This window comes from Denticeps clupeoides, chromosome 17 (assembly GCF_900700375.1).
Source record: "Denticeps clupeoides chromosome 17, fDenClu1.1, whole genome shotgun sequence".
NCBI classification, from domain to species: Eukaryota; Metazoa; Chordata; class Actinopteri; order Clupeiformes; family Denticipitidae; genus Denticeps; species Denticeps clupeoides.
This window is the reverse complement of record NC_041723.1, coordinates 12,415,481-12,433,336: the sequence shown is the minus strand read 5'-3', so window position 1 is coordinate 12,433,336 and position 17,856 is coordinate 12,415,481. Positions and strand designations below refer to the sequence as shown.

The following is a 17,856-nucleotide window of genomic DNA, read 5'->3' as shown; positions in this document are numbered from 1 at the left end:
CATTTGGTGTAGGATTTTTACAGTTTCATTTGCGTGGTGTGCTTTAATATTCCGTGATATTCCGTGATATTCCGGGCCTGTCTGGGACGGCGCTCCCGTGGTAACCGCGCAGGCCCCGCCCACCGCGCCACGCCCCGCCCACCCCCACCGAAGTCACGGCGGCTTTACGGCGATTAGGGGGAGAAGCTCCGCGCGGGCCGGCTGCAGCAGCGACGTGACGTGACGTGACGCGGCGGGCGGCGGCGGCGACGGTCTGGAGGCGAGAACAGGACGGAACCTTCTGTAGCGCCGCCGCTGCGGTGTCGTGGTGCAGATTCCACAAACAAACAAGCAAATAAATAACGAGGAGGAAGGAGGAGGAGAAGAAGAAGAAGAAGAAGTGAGGACGCTGTTCGGATTTATAAATACGCGCGGAGGGGGACGTGCATGCGGCCAGAGGTAAGAGCATTTCGTGGCGTGGCGAGGCGATATGAACGTTAATAGACGCGCCGTGGGGACAGATGATGGTGCCGCAGAGCTGTCACGAACGCCACCGCGTCCCTTTGTGTCATGGTTTTATCACCGCCGCGCATCTCCGGACGCGGGTGTCGTTGTCACGGGAAGGTGTCCCCTCGCGGCGGCAGCCTGTTGTTCGGCCGGCGCAGACAATGACCGCCGCTGACAGGCCCGTGATAAATGGCCGCGTTTCGGGGACCCCGGCCGGCGTGGATGGTTCGTCGCCCTCGGGGAGGAGAAGGGCGCCTCCTTTTTCTTGCTGGCTTCATGTCAGTGGACATGGAGACGACCTCCCGCCCGGTTCTTCTCCACTATTTACAGAGATGAGCAGATGCTGGGGCTTGGAGAGGTGGTAGTAGCCTAGTGGGCCACTTACACACTTACCTACGAACCAGAAGACCCCCACTTACTGCCACCGTGTCCCTGAGCAGGACACGTAAACCTGAGTGTCTCCAGGGGGGACTGTCCCTGTAACTACCGACTGTAAGTTGCTTCTGTAAATTTACATTTACAGCATTTATCAGACGCCCTTATCCAGTAATTACAGGGACAGTCCCCCTCCTGGAGACACTCGGGGTTAAGTGTCTCGCTCAGGGACACAATGGTAGTAAGTGGGATTTGAACCTTGGTCTTCTGGTTCATAGGCAAGTGTGTTACCCACTAGGCGACTACCACCCTGATATAAATAATGTAAAATATATTTTTATAAAGTTTGATATGACCGCTTTCACCGTACTTCTTTCAGAAGCTCCCACCTGTCAACACGCCACAGACAGTGTTACCAGACGGGTGGAACAATCTTCCAGCGATGAAATGAAACACACACACACACACACATACACACCACACACACACACACACAGCCAAAACTATCTGATAAGTAGTTGCAGCTTAACATACTTAAGATAGGTTTCAAATTCATAACCAGATCCTGGCAACGCCGTCTCCTCCACATGTCCTGTTGTTCTCATCTCTGTTCTAGTCGTCTCGGACTCCAACGTAGGATCGTTAGGAATTCAGACGGACGAACGGGCGAATCTTGCATTCGTAAATACGCCCTTCGGTGTGAGATGTCGCACACCGTGGCGCCGCCCCGCGAGAAATGGTAACCGGAAGTCCCGTGTTTTCGGACGTCGGGACGGATGCTGGGCACGTGATGTCATTCAGCCCCGCCCTGCAGCTGCGCCCCACCTGCACCGCCTCGGTCGCGGGGCCGCGTTTAGTCACGCCATGTAATGCCACGTCTGACCCTGCTGTTTTGGATGACTTCATGATCTGAGCATAAGGGACCCAAAATATTGGTTCACAATAACGCGAGATATTAACTTGCACATGAACATCGCCCTCCTCCGTTATACACCGTCCTGCAGAGATTCAGAACAAATTATTAAAGGTTTAAGTGTGAAAAATGTCAATGGGATATTTGTGGGACCGCTAAACGTGCTTAATATTTGCCAGCGTGCTTAACTCGACCCATATGGGGATCTTCAGAGAGGTTTATCCATATATGGCATCGATGAATCCCTCACTGGCAAATCATTTTCCCAACTTCAGTTGCCAGTGTTTTTGTCAGAAACATTTTTTTTTTTTTTTTTACTATCTGTCAGTAAACAGCTGCGAATATTTACTCCAACATGCCATCACCCACCCAGCCAGCTGACTTACCCGGCCATATTGAACGGGATTTGCCTGTAATTAATTTTAATAAGAGCCACGTTGCCGCAAATGCGGGCCGGGGTCGAGTTAAAAGGGATTTGGAAAAGGCCTTGTTACCTCCAACATCCACAGCGCGGGAACGCTCGCCTCGTTTTCTTCTTCTTCTTCTTCTTCTTCTTCTTCTGACGTGGTTCTTCAAAGGGGTTCAGCAGTTCAGGCTGTTGCTGTGATATCGTTAATCTTCTTTATACGCCAGCGAGGCCCGATTCAGCTGCAGAATCTGAGCAGATGCTTCGCAGCCCGTATTTACTCCTGGAATAATCGCCGTTCGCTGCTGAGCACCGACCGCTCTCATGCGGGAAACTAAAGACGAGAATGGCCTTCCACCGGTGTACCTTTTGCGGCGGCCCGTTGGAACGTTCCAGCGAGTCTTGATCTAGCTTGACTTTTTTACGTCCCTCTGTGTCCTAACTTCTCAAGGAAACATTGCGAGAGCCTGTAGACTAAAAAACATGCAAAGATAGTCAGTTATCGAGAGCGGAGAGTTGACCTCTGACCTTGGAAGTAGCCTTTAATTCCACAGACGGAAATTTCACGCTTCAAAATGAGCGGCGTGCAATTAGGGTGTGGCGCTGTACGGTGTAGCCGTATTACAACACTACCAGCCGGCACCGGTGGCGGTCTTGCTGTACCCTCACCGTTATACCGCGGGGCGGGGCTCAAACTGTAACTGGGCCTTCGGTCGCAGTGTTTTATTATTACATATTATATTACATTACATTCTATTTACACATCACATCCTGCATGAACCATATTCCGTTTTTAAAGAAACGTCCTCTTATTGTCTCGTTAGAATTGAGTTTTTATTTTTGTGACTTTTATTGTCTTGACACACGCGGATCGTGCTGCCTTCCAACATTTTTATGGCAATTCGTATCAAAGCTGTAATTTTGGACACAGAGGTGGTCTCTTTCGTGGCCAATCCGTGGCGCTGTGTCTGCAGAACCCACCTCACCGGCGGGGCGGAGACTCGTCTTTCGCTATCTGCCGTATTCCGTGCCGCCGGCTTCCGTTTCGGAGCTTGTGGTGGCGGCCGGCCCCCTGGCATCCCGCCACAGAACTGCGACAGCGACCAGCTGGTGGCTGGGTGTGACATGGTCACCGGCAGGGCCTGTCTCCGTCCTGCCCTCGCCGCTCACCACTCGCTCTGACCGGAGGTAATGACAGAGACTGGGCAGGGCGGGCTCTGTTGTCTGTCCTGCGTCCTCTCGCTGTCTCACTCAGGCCGCTGAACGCCAACGTGACCAATCAGAAATGAAGCCTCCTCGTATCTCTTCTGTCGGGCGGCTATAGATCTCTTTTAGATAGTCTTCTAACGTAACGTAACCGTTCTTCTATCTTGGTACCTTTTCCTTCAACTGGTTCTTGTTGTTCTGTTCTGGTTCCGCGGTTCTTGCTTTCCTTAGCCCAATCATATTTAAACAGAACTATCATCTGCTATAGTAACGTTCTCAGAAGGCGCTGAAGCTCCAGGCGTGTCTGAGGCGTGCCGGCTGGATCTCCTGCTTCTAGGGCTGCAACTAACAATTATTTAATAATCGATTAATCTGTCGATTATTTTTTTTGATTAACTGTAGAATCCGATTTAAAAAAAAAAAAAAAAAGAAAACTAGAAAAGCATTCATTTACAACCCTTTATTCAAACACAGAACCAAATCTTTAGAAAGTGCACAAACATGTTGCTCCTTGAGCTGTTATAATAATAAAATAAAATAACAAATTGACTAACACAAAAAACATACACATGTATGCTTACATCTGCCAAATATACACCTTTTTTTAAAAAATAAAGTGCCACCGAGCTGCCCAGAATAATTTATAAAAAAATAAAGAACAATTACAAATGTAACACTACACTGCAGATGCACCACACTCGGCAGACGCACACAGTCACAAACTCTCACTGACACACACACACACACACACACACACACACTGCAAAAAATGCTTTTCTAACTAGTAGTTTTGTCCTGATTTCAGTCAAAATCTCTAAAAAAATCTTAATCAAGATACATTTACTAGACACATGAAATAGCATAAGAAAATGATGTCTTGTTTCTGATAAAACATCTCAAAATTAAGTGACTGTTTAAAACAAGCAAAATTATCTGCCAATGGGGTAAGAACGCTAGTCTTAATGAGATATAATCTCAAACAGAAGTTTTAAGCATCACTTCATTTTCTCATGCCATTTTTCGTGTCTAGTAATCTTGATTTAAGATTTTTTTAGATATTTGGACTGGAAACGAGACAAAATTACTAGGTAAGAAAAGCTTTTTTTGCAGTGTAGCTATACATGACAACCCCAAAAAGGCTAGTGAATAAAAAACATGTCTTTTAAATGGCAAAGTAACTATAGCACCCCTGCTTTACTACTGTTATTACGCGCTATACGCTAACTTGTCATGCTTGTCAAGCTGGATGACGGTAAACATTTACAGCATTTATCAGACGCCCTTATCCAGAGCGATAATCAGTACTTACAGGGACAGTCCCCCCTGGAGCAACTTAGGGTTAAGTGTCTTGCTCAGGGACACAATAGGCGAGTCGTCCACGCGGAGACGCAGAGAACAGTCCGAACGCTGTTTCATCCCCCCTCCACCACCTGTAGGTGGCGCTGTAAGTCCCCGTCTAGTTCCTCCCTCCGCGGCGAGTTAAACTCCCGCACCAGGGACATTACGTTCCTCACTTCAAAACGGAACAAAAGTAGGATTCTGTAGTGACTTCCCCTGCTGCTGAACTCCCTTCTCCTCATCTAACACGCGTTTCAGGTGCTGGATCATTGCCGTGGTGCTCCCGTGCCCGTGCCATGTCGCTTTTGCATATTTCGCGCAGATTTCTCTGCCGCCGCCATGTATCTGTCCTCTACCTCTGCTTGTTTTTTATTTTTTTTATTTTTGCTCCGCGCTGTCTATGAGGCGGCAAACTCTGCTAGCATCTGCATCCGAGTGTGTTTACTCCGCTCCGCGCTCAAATAAAGTTTTTTTTTTTAATAATCAAACGTCTCCACGTCGCGCGACATAATGAATCGATTAGGAAATTCGTTGCCAACTCTTTTAGTAATCGATTTTTATCGATTCAGTCGATTCGTTGTTGCAGCCCTACCCGCTTCGTATGATGTCGTGTGAATCTGTGTCTCTCAGAAGAATCACTGTTTGTGATTTTTTTAGAGCTGCGAACTAGTCTCACGATTCGGTTACGATGATCAATGTCTCGTTATCGGTGCATCGTGACGCATTCTATACATTTCATTTTCTACATTGTCACATGATTTAAGAGTTAAGGTCTCGTTCACTAGCATGGACACAAAACATTGTCGGCTTTAAGTCACCTGAAGCCACGAATGCCAGAAAAACGGCTGGTTCAGACGTCCGTGGTGTCAGGTGAGCCGGCGCTCATCGCGAATACATCAAGGCGTGCACGGTCAAAGTTCAGCAAATCTTGTGAAGGTGTGAGAACGAGGGCCGCAGAGTGCCGCGCGGGTGTGAAGCTCTGCTGTACTCAGATCAGGCCGCCACAGTCAGGACCGGCACTGCTGTTTTTATGCTGCCGTCGGAAAATCACCAAGCAACGTCATTATAACCTCATCGATGTAGAATCGCGGTGTATCGATTATACAATTAATTCCAACACCCCAAGCGATCATGTGATCTTGGCCGATGGGACGTTGCATCGACGCTCTGTGCCCCTGTCATTCAGAGCGTGGACAAGTGCTGCTGAATACGTGCGCTAAGAAGCCCCCCAGGCCCAGAACTAGCTGTTTTGGGCCATGACAGGGTTCGCAGTTTCAGGTTGTCCTACTTGTAGAAGCGGTATTAGTGGTAAGGGTGGTATAGCCTAGTGGGTAACACACTGGCCTATGAACCAGAAGACCCGGGTTCGAATCCCCCTTTACTACCATTGTGTCCCTGAGCAAGACACTTAAGTTGCTCCAGGGAGACTGTCCTGTAACTACTGATTGTAAGTCGCTCTGGATAAGGGCGTCTGATAAATGCTGTAATGTAAGAAGCTGGGAAAATGTAGGCCGCTGAACCAAACCTCCAGCAGCACCTGAAAGTGGTTCCTCTGTTGGAGAGAGGAGGAGAGTAAAACAATCACTAGGGCTCTGGGTCACTATATCGTCTGACATGTCCAATGTTATATTTTAAAACTGTGGAATAACTTAAAAATTGAAAAATTTAACCGGCTGCGAATCACTATGTTCCCTCAACTTCACGCCCAGTGAAGTTTACAGTTCATCGTACATTGTGAGATAAAAGTAAATCATGCACCATTAGCTATACCTTCTAATGTTCTCCAGCAATTCTTATACAGTGTATTTAAGGGTGTGGCCATTTAGTGATTCATTTACAAATATTAATGTGCAAAATGTGCAATCTGTAGTCACTATACAGCACATCTAGCATGTGTCACTCATCGGTTTAGGTCCGTTGCATTTTGACACCAATGACGAATGTAATTAAGGTCCAACGCTTTTCTGGGATGCTGGCGGCTCCAGTTCATCTGGCAAAATGTAATTTATTCCAGGCAATCTGTTTGTTGTTTTCTCTGTTTCCCATGTGACATTGTGCTGACTGCACACACACACACACACACACACACTGACTGGCTGTAATGTTTCAGAGTTAACAGGCGAGATGGATAAAGGTCCCAATATGCCTGGGACCTTCCATTCAGAACGGACGGGAATAGGCCGAGGTGTCTCATTCAGGTGCCTTGTAAATGGACCGGTTGTGTTTCTGTGGAACGGCCTGGCTTCTCTGTGTAGTCCGCAGCCCCGGCGCTCTCATTTGATCTCTCTCCGGTTGAAAGTGCAGCCGCCCAGCCGGTGCTGCCGGGATCACAGGAGGGTTCGGTGGCTCATGCGCAAGGCCCGCGTTGCTTTTAATAGCGCCCCTTTATTTTTTTCTTTTTCTCCCCCTCCTGTAATGTATGCGGCAGATGTGCTCTGTGCCCTTAAATGGGGACTGTGTTCCTCGGTGGTACCTGCGCCGCGGAGCGCTCGCTGCTTTGATGTCCTGGGAGAGCCTCACAAAGGCCTATAGACTGAGGAAAGGGCTGAATCACGGTGTCACTTTGAGCTAATTAGAGACGCAGCGCTCGCCTGTTCTACCCCGCGGGCTCTGTAGCGCGGTCGCACTTTCCCGGCGAAGGTCCTCTGGCTCGGACGGATCGCAGCGGAAACGGGAAACTTAATCTGAGCCGCTATAAAGGGCTGATGAAAGCGCTATTGTCTTTGCGAGGGGCCGTATTGGCCACCGTGCGGCGAAGTCCTGTGATTTGGTTATGGAGGCGCGGCGTGAAATGCCTCCGCGCTCTGTAACCTGCGGCCGGATTGGCGGAGGTGTCACCCTGGGGTTCACGTTGGCACCTTTGCTAGAGAATGAGGCCATCTGACGGTGTGAATGGTGGAGCTGTCGGCTCCCTGCATGTCCGCTTGTTCCTCCGCTTTCTGGACTTCATGTTTCGCAAGCGTGTTGAAAGGCCGTCACAGTCCCCGCTGTCTTCCTGTCTGAAAAATAAATGCCACTTGCATCCATCCTGCGTCCAAACGGTCTAATTTTAGCCGAAGCGTGTTCTAATGCACTCGTCTGGTTTCTTTAAATAGGTCATGATGAACACAGCAGCCCTTTGACGCTCGCTTGCTGCTGTTTGTGCCTGGGGCATCATGCAGTAAAAGTGCCCGTAATGACAGTAGACAGGCGCTGTTCGGGGACTCCATATGCGCCTTGTCTACCAACCACCGTCCGTCACCGCTTATTCCCTCCCACTCCGATTCTGATATTTAAAAAAACTGTAGATTAGAGCACGGAACGCGAGGGTGGTGGGAAGTGCTGCGTGGAGAATGCGGTGGGACAGTGCGAGGCTGTGCTGTACCTGCATGAGGAAGAGGGGGCGGGGCGGGGCGTCCGAGACACTGGAAGAGCCTGAGCTCGGAGGAAATGAGAGGAACTGAATTGCTGGCTCGCTCTCAAGCAGCTGTGGCCAAGGGGGATGGTACTGTATAAGCAGATTTGTTTCTGGACTGAGCCGCTCTCGTGAGTAAAGCAGCAGTTGCAACATTTGTCTTTGGAAACGCTGATTTTAACCTCCCGAGAACCAAGCTTTTGTTTGGAGGGTATTTTTAATTTCCTTTAGCTGTTTGGGATTAGCAGGACGTCATGAACAAAAAAACAATTTGTAGTTTTGTCAAAAAATAATGTCCTTAAATAAGGACATCTGGACTAAAATCATAGTTGTGTTACAATACTGTTTCTAAAACGGGTCCAATACTTGGGGTCCAAGGGTCCATACAGACACTTTTAAGAAATAATTCACCTCAAAAAGTTTCAACCTCAAAAATGAGTATTAGTACCTTGTTGACTTTCTGGAGACCCCATAGAAGAAATTCCACCATCTTGTTTTCTTTGTTTTTTTTTTTTTTTTTTTTTTTTTGTACATTACTTCTGACCACTAGGAGGCAAGGCAAAGGTCCCTGAATGAGGACAAGAGGTTTAAATTGAACAAAAGACTAGCCCATATGAGGACGTTAATGGGTTTGCTTGTCTTTGTCCCTTGTGTCTGCGCATACTGAGGAGCGTCCTTTTAAATAATGCTACTGACCTCATGACAAATTGTCTCCACCAGTCACAGACCCTCTTGCAGGAAACGCATATAATGACTGCTGACATATACACTCACGCACACAATTCACACGGAAGGAGGCTGGACTTTCAATTTTGAAGATAATTGAATAAATCTTGAGCAAATCAGGTTTGCACACTAAACTGACATTTAAATTTTGAGATCAGTTCTGGTGACTTTGTAAGAGTGACTGCTGTGAACTAGAAAATTCTTAATCCCACACATCCTAGCCTGCCCCATTGGATGTTGAGCAATAAATCATCAGCTTTGGCTAATTTTGGTCGGCTTGGCATGAAAAGGCCTGAGAAACGCTGTCTTGAAGAAAGCAGAAGGGAACAGTGTCCAAGTTCTCACATACCTGAGCCTCTGGGTTCGGCCAGCAGCACTGTGTTTATGTAAAGAGATCTCGCTGCCCGTCTCCGCCCGCTGGTGCACTAGTGTGCCCTCGGGCCGGGCTGGGCGCAGACCATTTTGCCCCAATAACTTGTCTCTGAGCAGTAAATGGAGTGTGTATAATTCAGCGGAGCGATAGCTTCAGAGCTCCCCAGACCACCACCGGCCAGCCCTGCTCACTCCAAGTATGTGGAAAACTGTCAAACATGACATCACACTGCTCCGCCAGTAATCTGTTTCCATTTATTTCTCATTCGTATGCTAGTCTGATCATTTTATTATCAAGCAATCAATCTTCTTTTTCTGTTTCGAATCATCACGCCGTCCCTGAAAATGCGGTTTCCAGGAGTAAACCATGTTAAACCCACAGCTGCCGTTCCTGAGTGTTCAATTTGTTGGCCACCACGGTGTCCCGATATAATCCCAGAGGATTAAACGCCTTTTAGCAGAACTCATAATCCGGGTTCGGGGTTGAACAGACAGGGTTGGTGAAGACATATTCAAGTCAGGGGGACCATTGAGTAGGAACAGAAATGTTTGTGGTTTAAATGAATATAGATGTGGGATAATACAGCGGGACTGCATGGTATTCTTGTACACAGTAATGGTTTAAAATAGTAAATGGCAAAGCAATACAGCAGTTGCACTGTTCAAAGAGTCTTTTTCTTGTTTTGAGGACAACTGTACTGCAATACACCGAGCATGGTTGACTTTGTGATATAGTTGTTGTTATTCCTGCATTACGTATTGTATTGCATAGAATCTTCTAAATACTCTGGAATTAAATTGGAATCGTCCATCAATTTTTGTTTCTCAACTGGTATCAAACAAGTCTAATGGAAACTATGCAAGTGTTAATTGGGGTTAATTGTTTAGTTATTATTTCATTCTTAAGGTCACAAACGCATTGTAGGCCATAAGCCCTTGTTTGTTCAGCATCTCAGGTGTAATATTATTTTCGTGGTTCATATGCCGTAGATGGAGAGTCTGAAGACCGTTTGTATTTCTGCTTTCCCCTCGTATTTTCCAGTAAGAGCGGCGGACCATCCTCCGGCTGGAAGTCGGAGCCGGAGAGCAGGGCGTCTAAATCTGAGGCGTTACTCAACCCCGACAAACAATGTGCTCATTGAGCAGCGGGGAGCGCATTCTTTACCCATAAGCCCCCAGCAGAGCTGCCACATCACAATAGGTTGTTTATGAGTGACACGGTATGAGTTTCAGTCTCAGCGGCAATACGGCAAAACACTGTAGGCACTGGCCCATTTCATGAATATGACTATGAAAGATCATGATCATGTTGGCTGTCAGGCATTCAAGGTCTTCAAATTGCATCTGATTTGTCAAAATATTTAAGCAATGAATGCCTGTCGTTGGTTGTCACTTAACTGTCAGTGACTAGTTTGATCAAAATTAATAATGAACTAAAACCAAACCTACAGCTCCTGCCGAAGTGACCACTGGTTGAGGTGCAGGATATATTGCCAAAGCCAATGGCCAGGAGATATAATACACCTAATAAGGGTGAGAATCAGACAGTTTTGCATTAGATACTGATAAGATCACCTGCGTAGTTTGTATCTCCGCTTAAAATACCATTTGGGTGTAGTTTCTCTTTTGTACGTTTTCTGAATAAACCTCGTGTTGCCGTTTAAACAGCAGTGTTTATCCTCAGTAAATCAGCCGTGCAGGATCCCACACTGCTCATTACCGGCGGCAGCGGACCTGTCCGGCTCCTCACTTCCCCTTCTGCTCTGGCACCGGAGAGAAATGCTGCTCTGAGATGGAGAACTGATAACGCGCCCTGCAGTTAACAGGGGGTTTTGATCCGAGCGGAAATGAGGAAGTGACTAGATGTTGGTCCTTGCGGTCTTGTCACTTCACCGACACCTTGATGGGGACAGCTTAGTACAAATTTCTCTCTCAAGCAACTTCTGAGGAAAAGTAATAATGGTGGGAATGCGTCTCTCTGACTCTGTGTGATGTGTGATATTTGTCCTCCGCATTTTTCCTCTATGCAAATTTTACACACGCTCACCAAACTACATGCACCACAGCATAACATTCATTATGTCCAATATGGCAAGATTTCTACTCTTCAATGTAATTAACATGATTTGACCTTGTTTCTGAACATGATCAGCAAGGCTGGTCCTATAAACATTGCAAATACTTGTAATTTTCTTCAGAAATCCGTGTTTTCGTGTTGTTCAGATGGACATGCATATAAAATATAACTAATCCACCAATATGTTGCCAAGCCCGGGCCGCACGGCGTGTTGCCCTGCAGACGTGTATCCCAGGCTGCACCTGGCCGGGATTCGGCCGGACCCCCCTCGGTGAGCGAGGCTCATCGGAGGTCACGTTGTGTATAGTTACTCTCTCGGCGACACGGCGTTTACACAACTGTAAAAATCTGGCCGGAGCGCAGACGTCTGGTTTGGTTGCATTCCTCTTGTTCTTGCCTGATGACCTCAGCGCTCGCGGCTGCTTGCGTTGTTGTGAGAAGGATCGGTCCATAAGTGGCAATGACTGTGGCTCAGCAGAACTTCTTCTTCTTCTTTTTTTTTATTGCAGAATTTACGTTCTCGGTTCTCAATAACCAGCTCTTCTGTACAAGGAAGCCTGCAGTTACTTATCCATGAAACAGCTCTATTTCTAATACAGCCTCTCTTGGAGTGTGACTAAAACCTTTTTCCTTGAAACTGGTTCGAGAAAATGCTGATTGTAGACATTGGTGTGCCAACTCTGGTTTTGAGGAAGGTTCTACTTACAGGAACAATGTTGCTTGACTCATTTGACCGTTTTTGTCTTTCCCTCTTAATGTCTAAATGTCTGACACATAAAATCCGATTTGCCTGAGCTGCTCTTTATACAGGTGCACTGGCACTGAAACACGTATTCACGTTCCAGGAAGTTGGTCCTATTTGTTTGTAAAAAGATTTATTTATTTATTTATTTATTTTTATACGTTGCATGATGACATTTTTTATTGCAAGACCCAGGTTAAAAATCCCACTTACTACCATTGTGTCCCTGAGCAAGACACTTAACCATAAGTTGCTCCGGGGGGGGACTGTCCCTGTAACTACTCATTGTAAGTCGCTCTGGATAAGGGCGTCTGATAAATGCCATAAATGTAAATATCCTGTACTGGCTTCATGTTTATCTTTTTTTCATATTTTGTGACCATTGTCTCATGGATGTTACAGTGGCACAGGTCACATTTTTTAAATGGTGCCGTGTCGTGATTCACTTGTGTTGTAGTGTTGGTGTTTTCTTCTGGTTTGTGGATTATCAACCATTTCGGTTCCAGTCACCTACTCACTTCCCCTCTATGGTCTACAGCCGAGGTGCGAGACCAGGCGCTTTCAGACTTTGTTCTGCTGCGTTGTGTGAGGCGGTTTTGTCATTTCAGAGGGACCATGTTAAGCAGCGTCTCTGGCCTGTCACAGCCTTCCCTCTGTGAATTTTTGATTTATGCGGACCCTCCAAAACCAGGCCAGCCAGCCCTCTCTCCCACACGCTGCTGGTTGGGACACGTCCCTGCCGTCCGGGGAGAGCAGGGCTGTTATTAGGGCAACGTTTCCACCACTTTGATGTGTGCAGATGACTTGATGGAGACATCATTTACCACATGCAATTTGTGCAGCAGTGACTGTCACTCTTTAAGCATTACAGGCTGAATCAGAATGAAACATTCGACATTCATCAGCGGAAATTCGAGGATCTTGCCCCTTTTGGCTGGGGGATTTACAGTTATATAAGAACACTAACCCTCTTTATTAAAGTGCATGGGCCCAACCCAGAATTGAGGATATGTTGAATGCAACAAATATACCTGATGAAGGCTGGGGAATATACTTTCTTTTTACAATATGCAATCTGGTAACATATCTTTTTATCTGTACAATAGTACTTACCTGGTAGTAAAATTGATATGCTTTTTATATAAAATTAACACTGCGTCGTCAGTGAGTGGGTGGGTGGTGTGTGTGTTTTTTTCAAATGTCCTCTCAAAGGTGAGAAATGAACAGATTCATGTACAAGTGTTGCGTGTAATAACACCTACATCAGTCGTACACACAATCAACTTTCAAGGCTTTTGAGGGCAAGTGCAAGCCACTGTTTGTGCCATATGTGACAGGCGGGGACATTTTGCTGCTCCTCCCTAGGAACAAAGTGTATTGACACATTCCGGTTTTCCACACAGGCCTCAGGCATGTGTTATATATTCCCAAAATGTAGCAACATTCACCGTAAGCATTGTATCATTCCAGGTTACACTCATCTTTAATCACGGTTGATGATGATGATGATGATGATGCTGGTCATCACGGTCACACAGTTACCGGAGAGTTCACCTCTAGACACATAACAGTTGATATGTGTTTTTACTGCTGACCTATCCTGCTCCGTAAAGCTCATCATTTTCTTCAAATGCTCTCATCCAGCTCTGGCCCATCATAAAAGGAGGTGGAATCCAGGACTGTGTTTATTTTTTACTTTTACTGTCAATGTAGAATCATTTTATCGTTTGAAGTTATTGACGGGTGATGGATGATTCATTCACTGTACTGTTTCATAGTTATAAAGTGAAGTGTTTCATATCCTTTTGTTGCTCTGGAGGCCATCATATCTAAACAAGCTTTAGAGGCCGTGCTCTCCAGCCCTGTTCCTTTGATATAAAGGTATTTTCCTAATAATGAACTCCGTCCGACTCGGGTGCATGTAGCTCTTCCTGTTTCGTCTCGTTTGCTGTTAGTCCGAACTGGAGCTACATGCCTGAAAAGCAGCCAGTTGTGTGATAACCTCTATCGGCGAGCCATTAGGAAGCTGGCTGACACCAACTTGAACTGTGTGCGGATTAGTACGTTTGAAATACCCATAACGCACTGCAGCATGTGCTGTATCCCCTGCACATTCGGCTTGCTGGTCTCCAGCCACATCCTGTTCCCAGAACCGAAGCAATTTGAGAATTAAGATGGCCGCGTGGGGTGACATTCTCCGAGGTGCTCTCAGGCTACAACTGCATCTGTCAGGCTCGTGGCCTCGGGGGGAGTCGGGAGGGGGTGGGATGTCCCTTGAGATTTATTTATTTCCCGTCAGAGCACGTCGATGATGGCTCATTCTGCAGTCATTATTGATCCAGCAGTTCCTAGAAGTTGGTCTGTGTGATCCAGGACGATAGATATAATATGAAATATACGCTCGACGGTTTTTTATTTGCGTTTAAGATCTTGGCCGGCCTTCCGCTGTGCCTGCACGTGTGTCCGCAGGCAGATCCTGCCGGTTGGGAGCAGCTCTGAGGTTATCTCTCAGACAGGATGCATGGGTCCCGTGTCCCCGGGGTCCCCCAGACAGCCCTCTGTGTGCTCCGATGCCCACCGGGACACCGTCAGCTGCATCCTAATGTGTGCCGCTGCAGCTGAGCTCATAGCAGGTCTATTGTCTGTCTGCATCTTTCTGTGCTCTGATGGATGAATAATTCAGAGGAGCTTGTTTGCAGGCAGAGCATCCGGATTTAAGAGCCATTAACGGAGCCGCTGCATTGATTGTGAATTAACCCTTATGTTTTTGTGATTGCTATAATTGTGTGGCGTGTTAGTGGGACTAGAATGAAACTGGCAGCCTGTTTGGTTTATTTTCCATCTTGCTGCTTCATATGAAGCTTGACAGCGGTCGGGTGGCGGTTTGAGATTGATGAGGGTCAGAATCGTTATAGGAAAGCGTAAATAACATCGCAGTCAGTCACTGAGTGGGAGGTAACCAGATGTGTGTGTCAGTGCTGCCTTCTGTGTGTGTGCACGCGCATTCATATTATTTATATCAATGTCCTCAAATTAAATAAGTGTAATATTGAATAATGCAGGTGGAATGCAGCTCGACTCACATCAGCAATCTTTCCCGCTCATGTAGATTCCTTCTCTACAATATCAGACGAATCCGTCCTCATCTGTCAACACAGGCCACCCAGATACTGGTTCAGTCCTTAGTAATCTCACGACTGGATTACTGTAACTCCCTTCTAGCTGGTCTACCACTATGTACCATCCGACCTCTACAACTACTACAAAATGCAGCAGCACGACTGATCTTCAACCTTCCCAAGTTCTCCCACACCGCCCCTCTGCTACGTTCCCTCCTCTGGCTCCCAGTAGCTGCAGGCATCAGGTTCAAAATACTGATGCTGGCCTACAAAGCCAAACATGGAGCAGCACCATCCTACCTCACAGCCCTTATTACACCTCGCACTGCACCTCGTATACTCCGAGCCTCCAGTACTGCTCGCCTGACATTCATCTAGACTCTTCTCCGTCTTGGCCCCTCGTTTAAATGAACTTAAATGAGTTTAAATGAACTTCCCCTCGAGGTCAGAACAGCACAGTCGTTGTGGATAAGGGCGTCTGCCAAATGCCTTAAATGTAAATGTAAATTCGGTGAGCGTTATGTACAGGCCTCAGGCTTGTGATTTCTATAGATTACTTTCAGTTAGATTAGATCACAAGAATGTTTTAATGTGTTTTATCAAATGAATGTAATTATGTATATTATACATTTTGATGAAGACTGTCATTGCATGTGTACGTTTAATGTAATATATGTTTATTATACTATTTCCAGTTTCATTGTGTGTGTGACTGAGACTATACCACTAGCAACAGAGAGGTGGGTGTGACTGGTGTGGGGGGGTGGGCCTGAACCCTGATACAGAAACTCATCCTTGTCTCAGACAGGCTGCAGGATGCATACAGAGAACTATAGGATTAACCCTGGACACACACACACACACACACACACTCCACCTACATACATGTAAACACTGATGCACAAGTATGTTTTCACACACCCCTCTCTCTCTTGCTCTCTCTTTTTGATCAAGTTTCAGTCCCCCCTCTTCCTCCCACCTATTTTCTATAGCTGACACACACACACACACTCACACACACTCATGTTGCTGCCTGCTCCAAGGTTGAGGGCTGAGACAAGAGCTACATTTATTCCCTCTTCCTCTTTAAATGCCTGTTTATTTCACCGTCCACGCTGGCTTGACACGTGTCCGGATTTGAGAACGCTTTGCAGTGACACACAAACAAGTGCGCTCTGGCGCGGGCTCAGGCCGCTCAGCGCTGAGGAATTCCTGGCCGGGGCCTGCGCCGCGTCCCTCTCCGTCTCCGGCGCTCTCTGGAATCTGATTGGCCCGGTCACGTCCGGCTGCAGCCAGCTGCTCTCCGCCGGGGCCGCGGCTCCCTTCGCCGCTCACCTCGTGTCGTTCTGCGGAGCCTCGCCCACGCCTACCACCACTTCTTCAAATATTTGGTGTACAGGTCTTGTCCATGCCAGTTGTTACTCTTCAGGTCAAAGGTTAAGTGTGTTAGCGCTCGGAACGTTCAGAATGTTTCTGCTGATTTTTTTTATTTTTTATTATGAGTTCATTCCAGATGCTGGAATCACATTAAAAAGTTGTGGAATGTTTCACCAGTTGCAGGGTTCTTCATTTTCTGGAGGGGCGATGTAAGGCCAAGCATCTTCTTTACTGAAATTGAGTTGCATTTCTTCTGCAGTGTTTTAAATATAAAATACAAAATGGACTCCATGATTTGACATGAATGCGTCTGATGTTGAGAGCACAAGTAAATGTGACACAAGGCCTGGGATACAGCAGCGGAAGGGGAGGAATGTCGATCCATGGCCTTCGCTCACATGCATTTCCTGCACGGGGTCGAATGGCAGACGTCTGCTTTTTGAATGCGGGCGAATGCAGAGAGCCGCCTTGACCTGCTTGTGAACCGCCACTTTCTGATGAAAAGGCTCTCCTCGTTATTAGCCCCGATGCCTGTTCCAACAGCGTCACAGAGAGGAACGATTCACCTGGGAGATTATCAGGCGAAGCCCTCATATGTGACCAAACAAAGCTGCCGCTGCCACGCCCTTCCTGGCCTCCCGACTTTTGTTAAGTGGAGATCCTGAACAGGGGCTCTGCATGGACTTGCATGGTTTCACGCCCCCTAGTCTTCCTCCTAAGGTCATTGTCAGCGTTCATGTTCACTGTCATCAGGTGCTTTGGGTCCTCAGGCATGGGTGTCTGTGTGCGTGCCTGCTTGGATTTTGGATTGTGGTGGTGACCTGTAAGACTTACTAGGGTCTGTGTAAACATGACTTGCAAATTTGAGGGCATGTCCGGGCCCATGCTTATATGCCCCGCCGCTCGTTGCAATGGACCTTTGACCTGACCTCCATCTTTCTTTCCAGCTGCTTTGTTATCTGCTGCTTATCGGGGGACAGCAGCTGCAACTCTTATCTGCTGTCCAGAGCCTCGCTGTCTTACTGCCCCCACAAAGATGTCCAGCCAGAGTGGTGTGAGGGTCATAGGGACCATCCCATGATCCTCCTTTCTTTGGCATTTGACTTCCGCGTGGTCAGCACTACCTTCTATGCCTACCTTAATGCCAGTTGAGCCACCACTATGAGCTGTGTGACTGTGATCTGAGGCCACATGGTTCCTGGTTCCAGCCTGAAGAGTTCTTGAAGGTCCTTTATTCCAGGATCCAGGAGCTTTTCAGTTTGGGCCAGTTAATGCAGCTGGCAGTGCTTTTTTCTGTCATTTGTTGACAGATTCATGTCTCTGTG

The 17,856-nt window shown here is 47.1% G+C and overlaps 1 protein-coding gene across 1 annotated transcript in view; it reads left to right on the top strand.

Moving 5' to 3' along the window:
* Positions 1 to 241: 241 nt before the first annotated feature.
* The window catches only part of myo9ab (myosin IXAb), an 84,820-nt gene continuing 67,205 nt past the window's right edge, over positions 242 to 17,856 (top strand). Inside the window, 1 exon segment of the mRNA XM_028957398.1 lies at positions 242 to 438. Coding sequence (XP_028813231.1) covers positions 427 to 438 — 12 coding nt within the window. The 5' untranslated portion in view covers positions 242 to 426.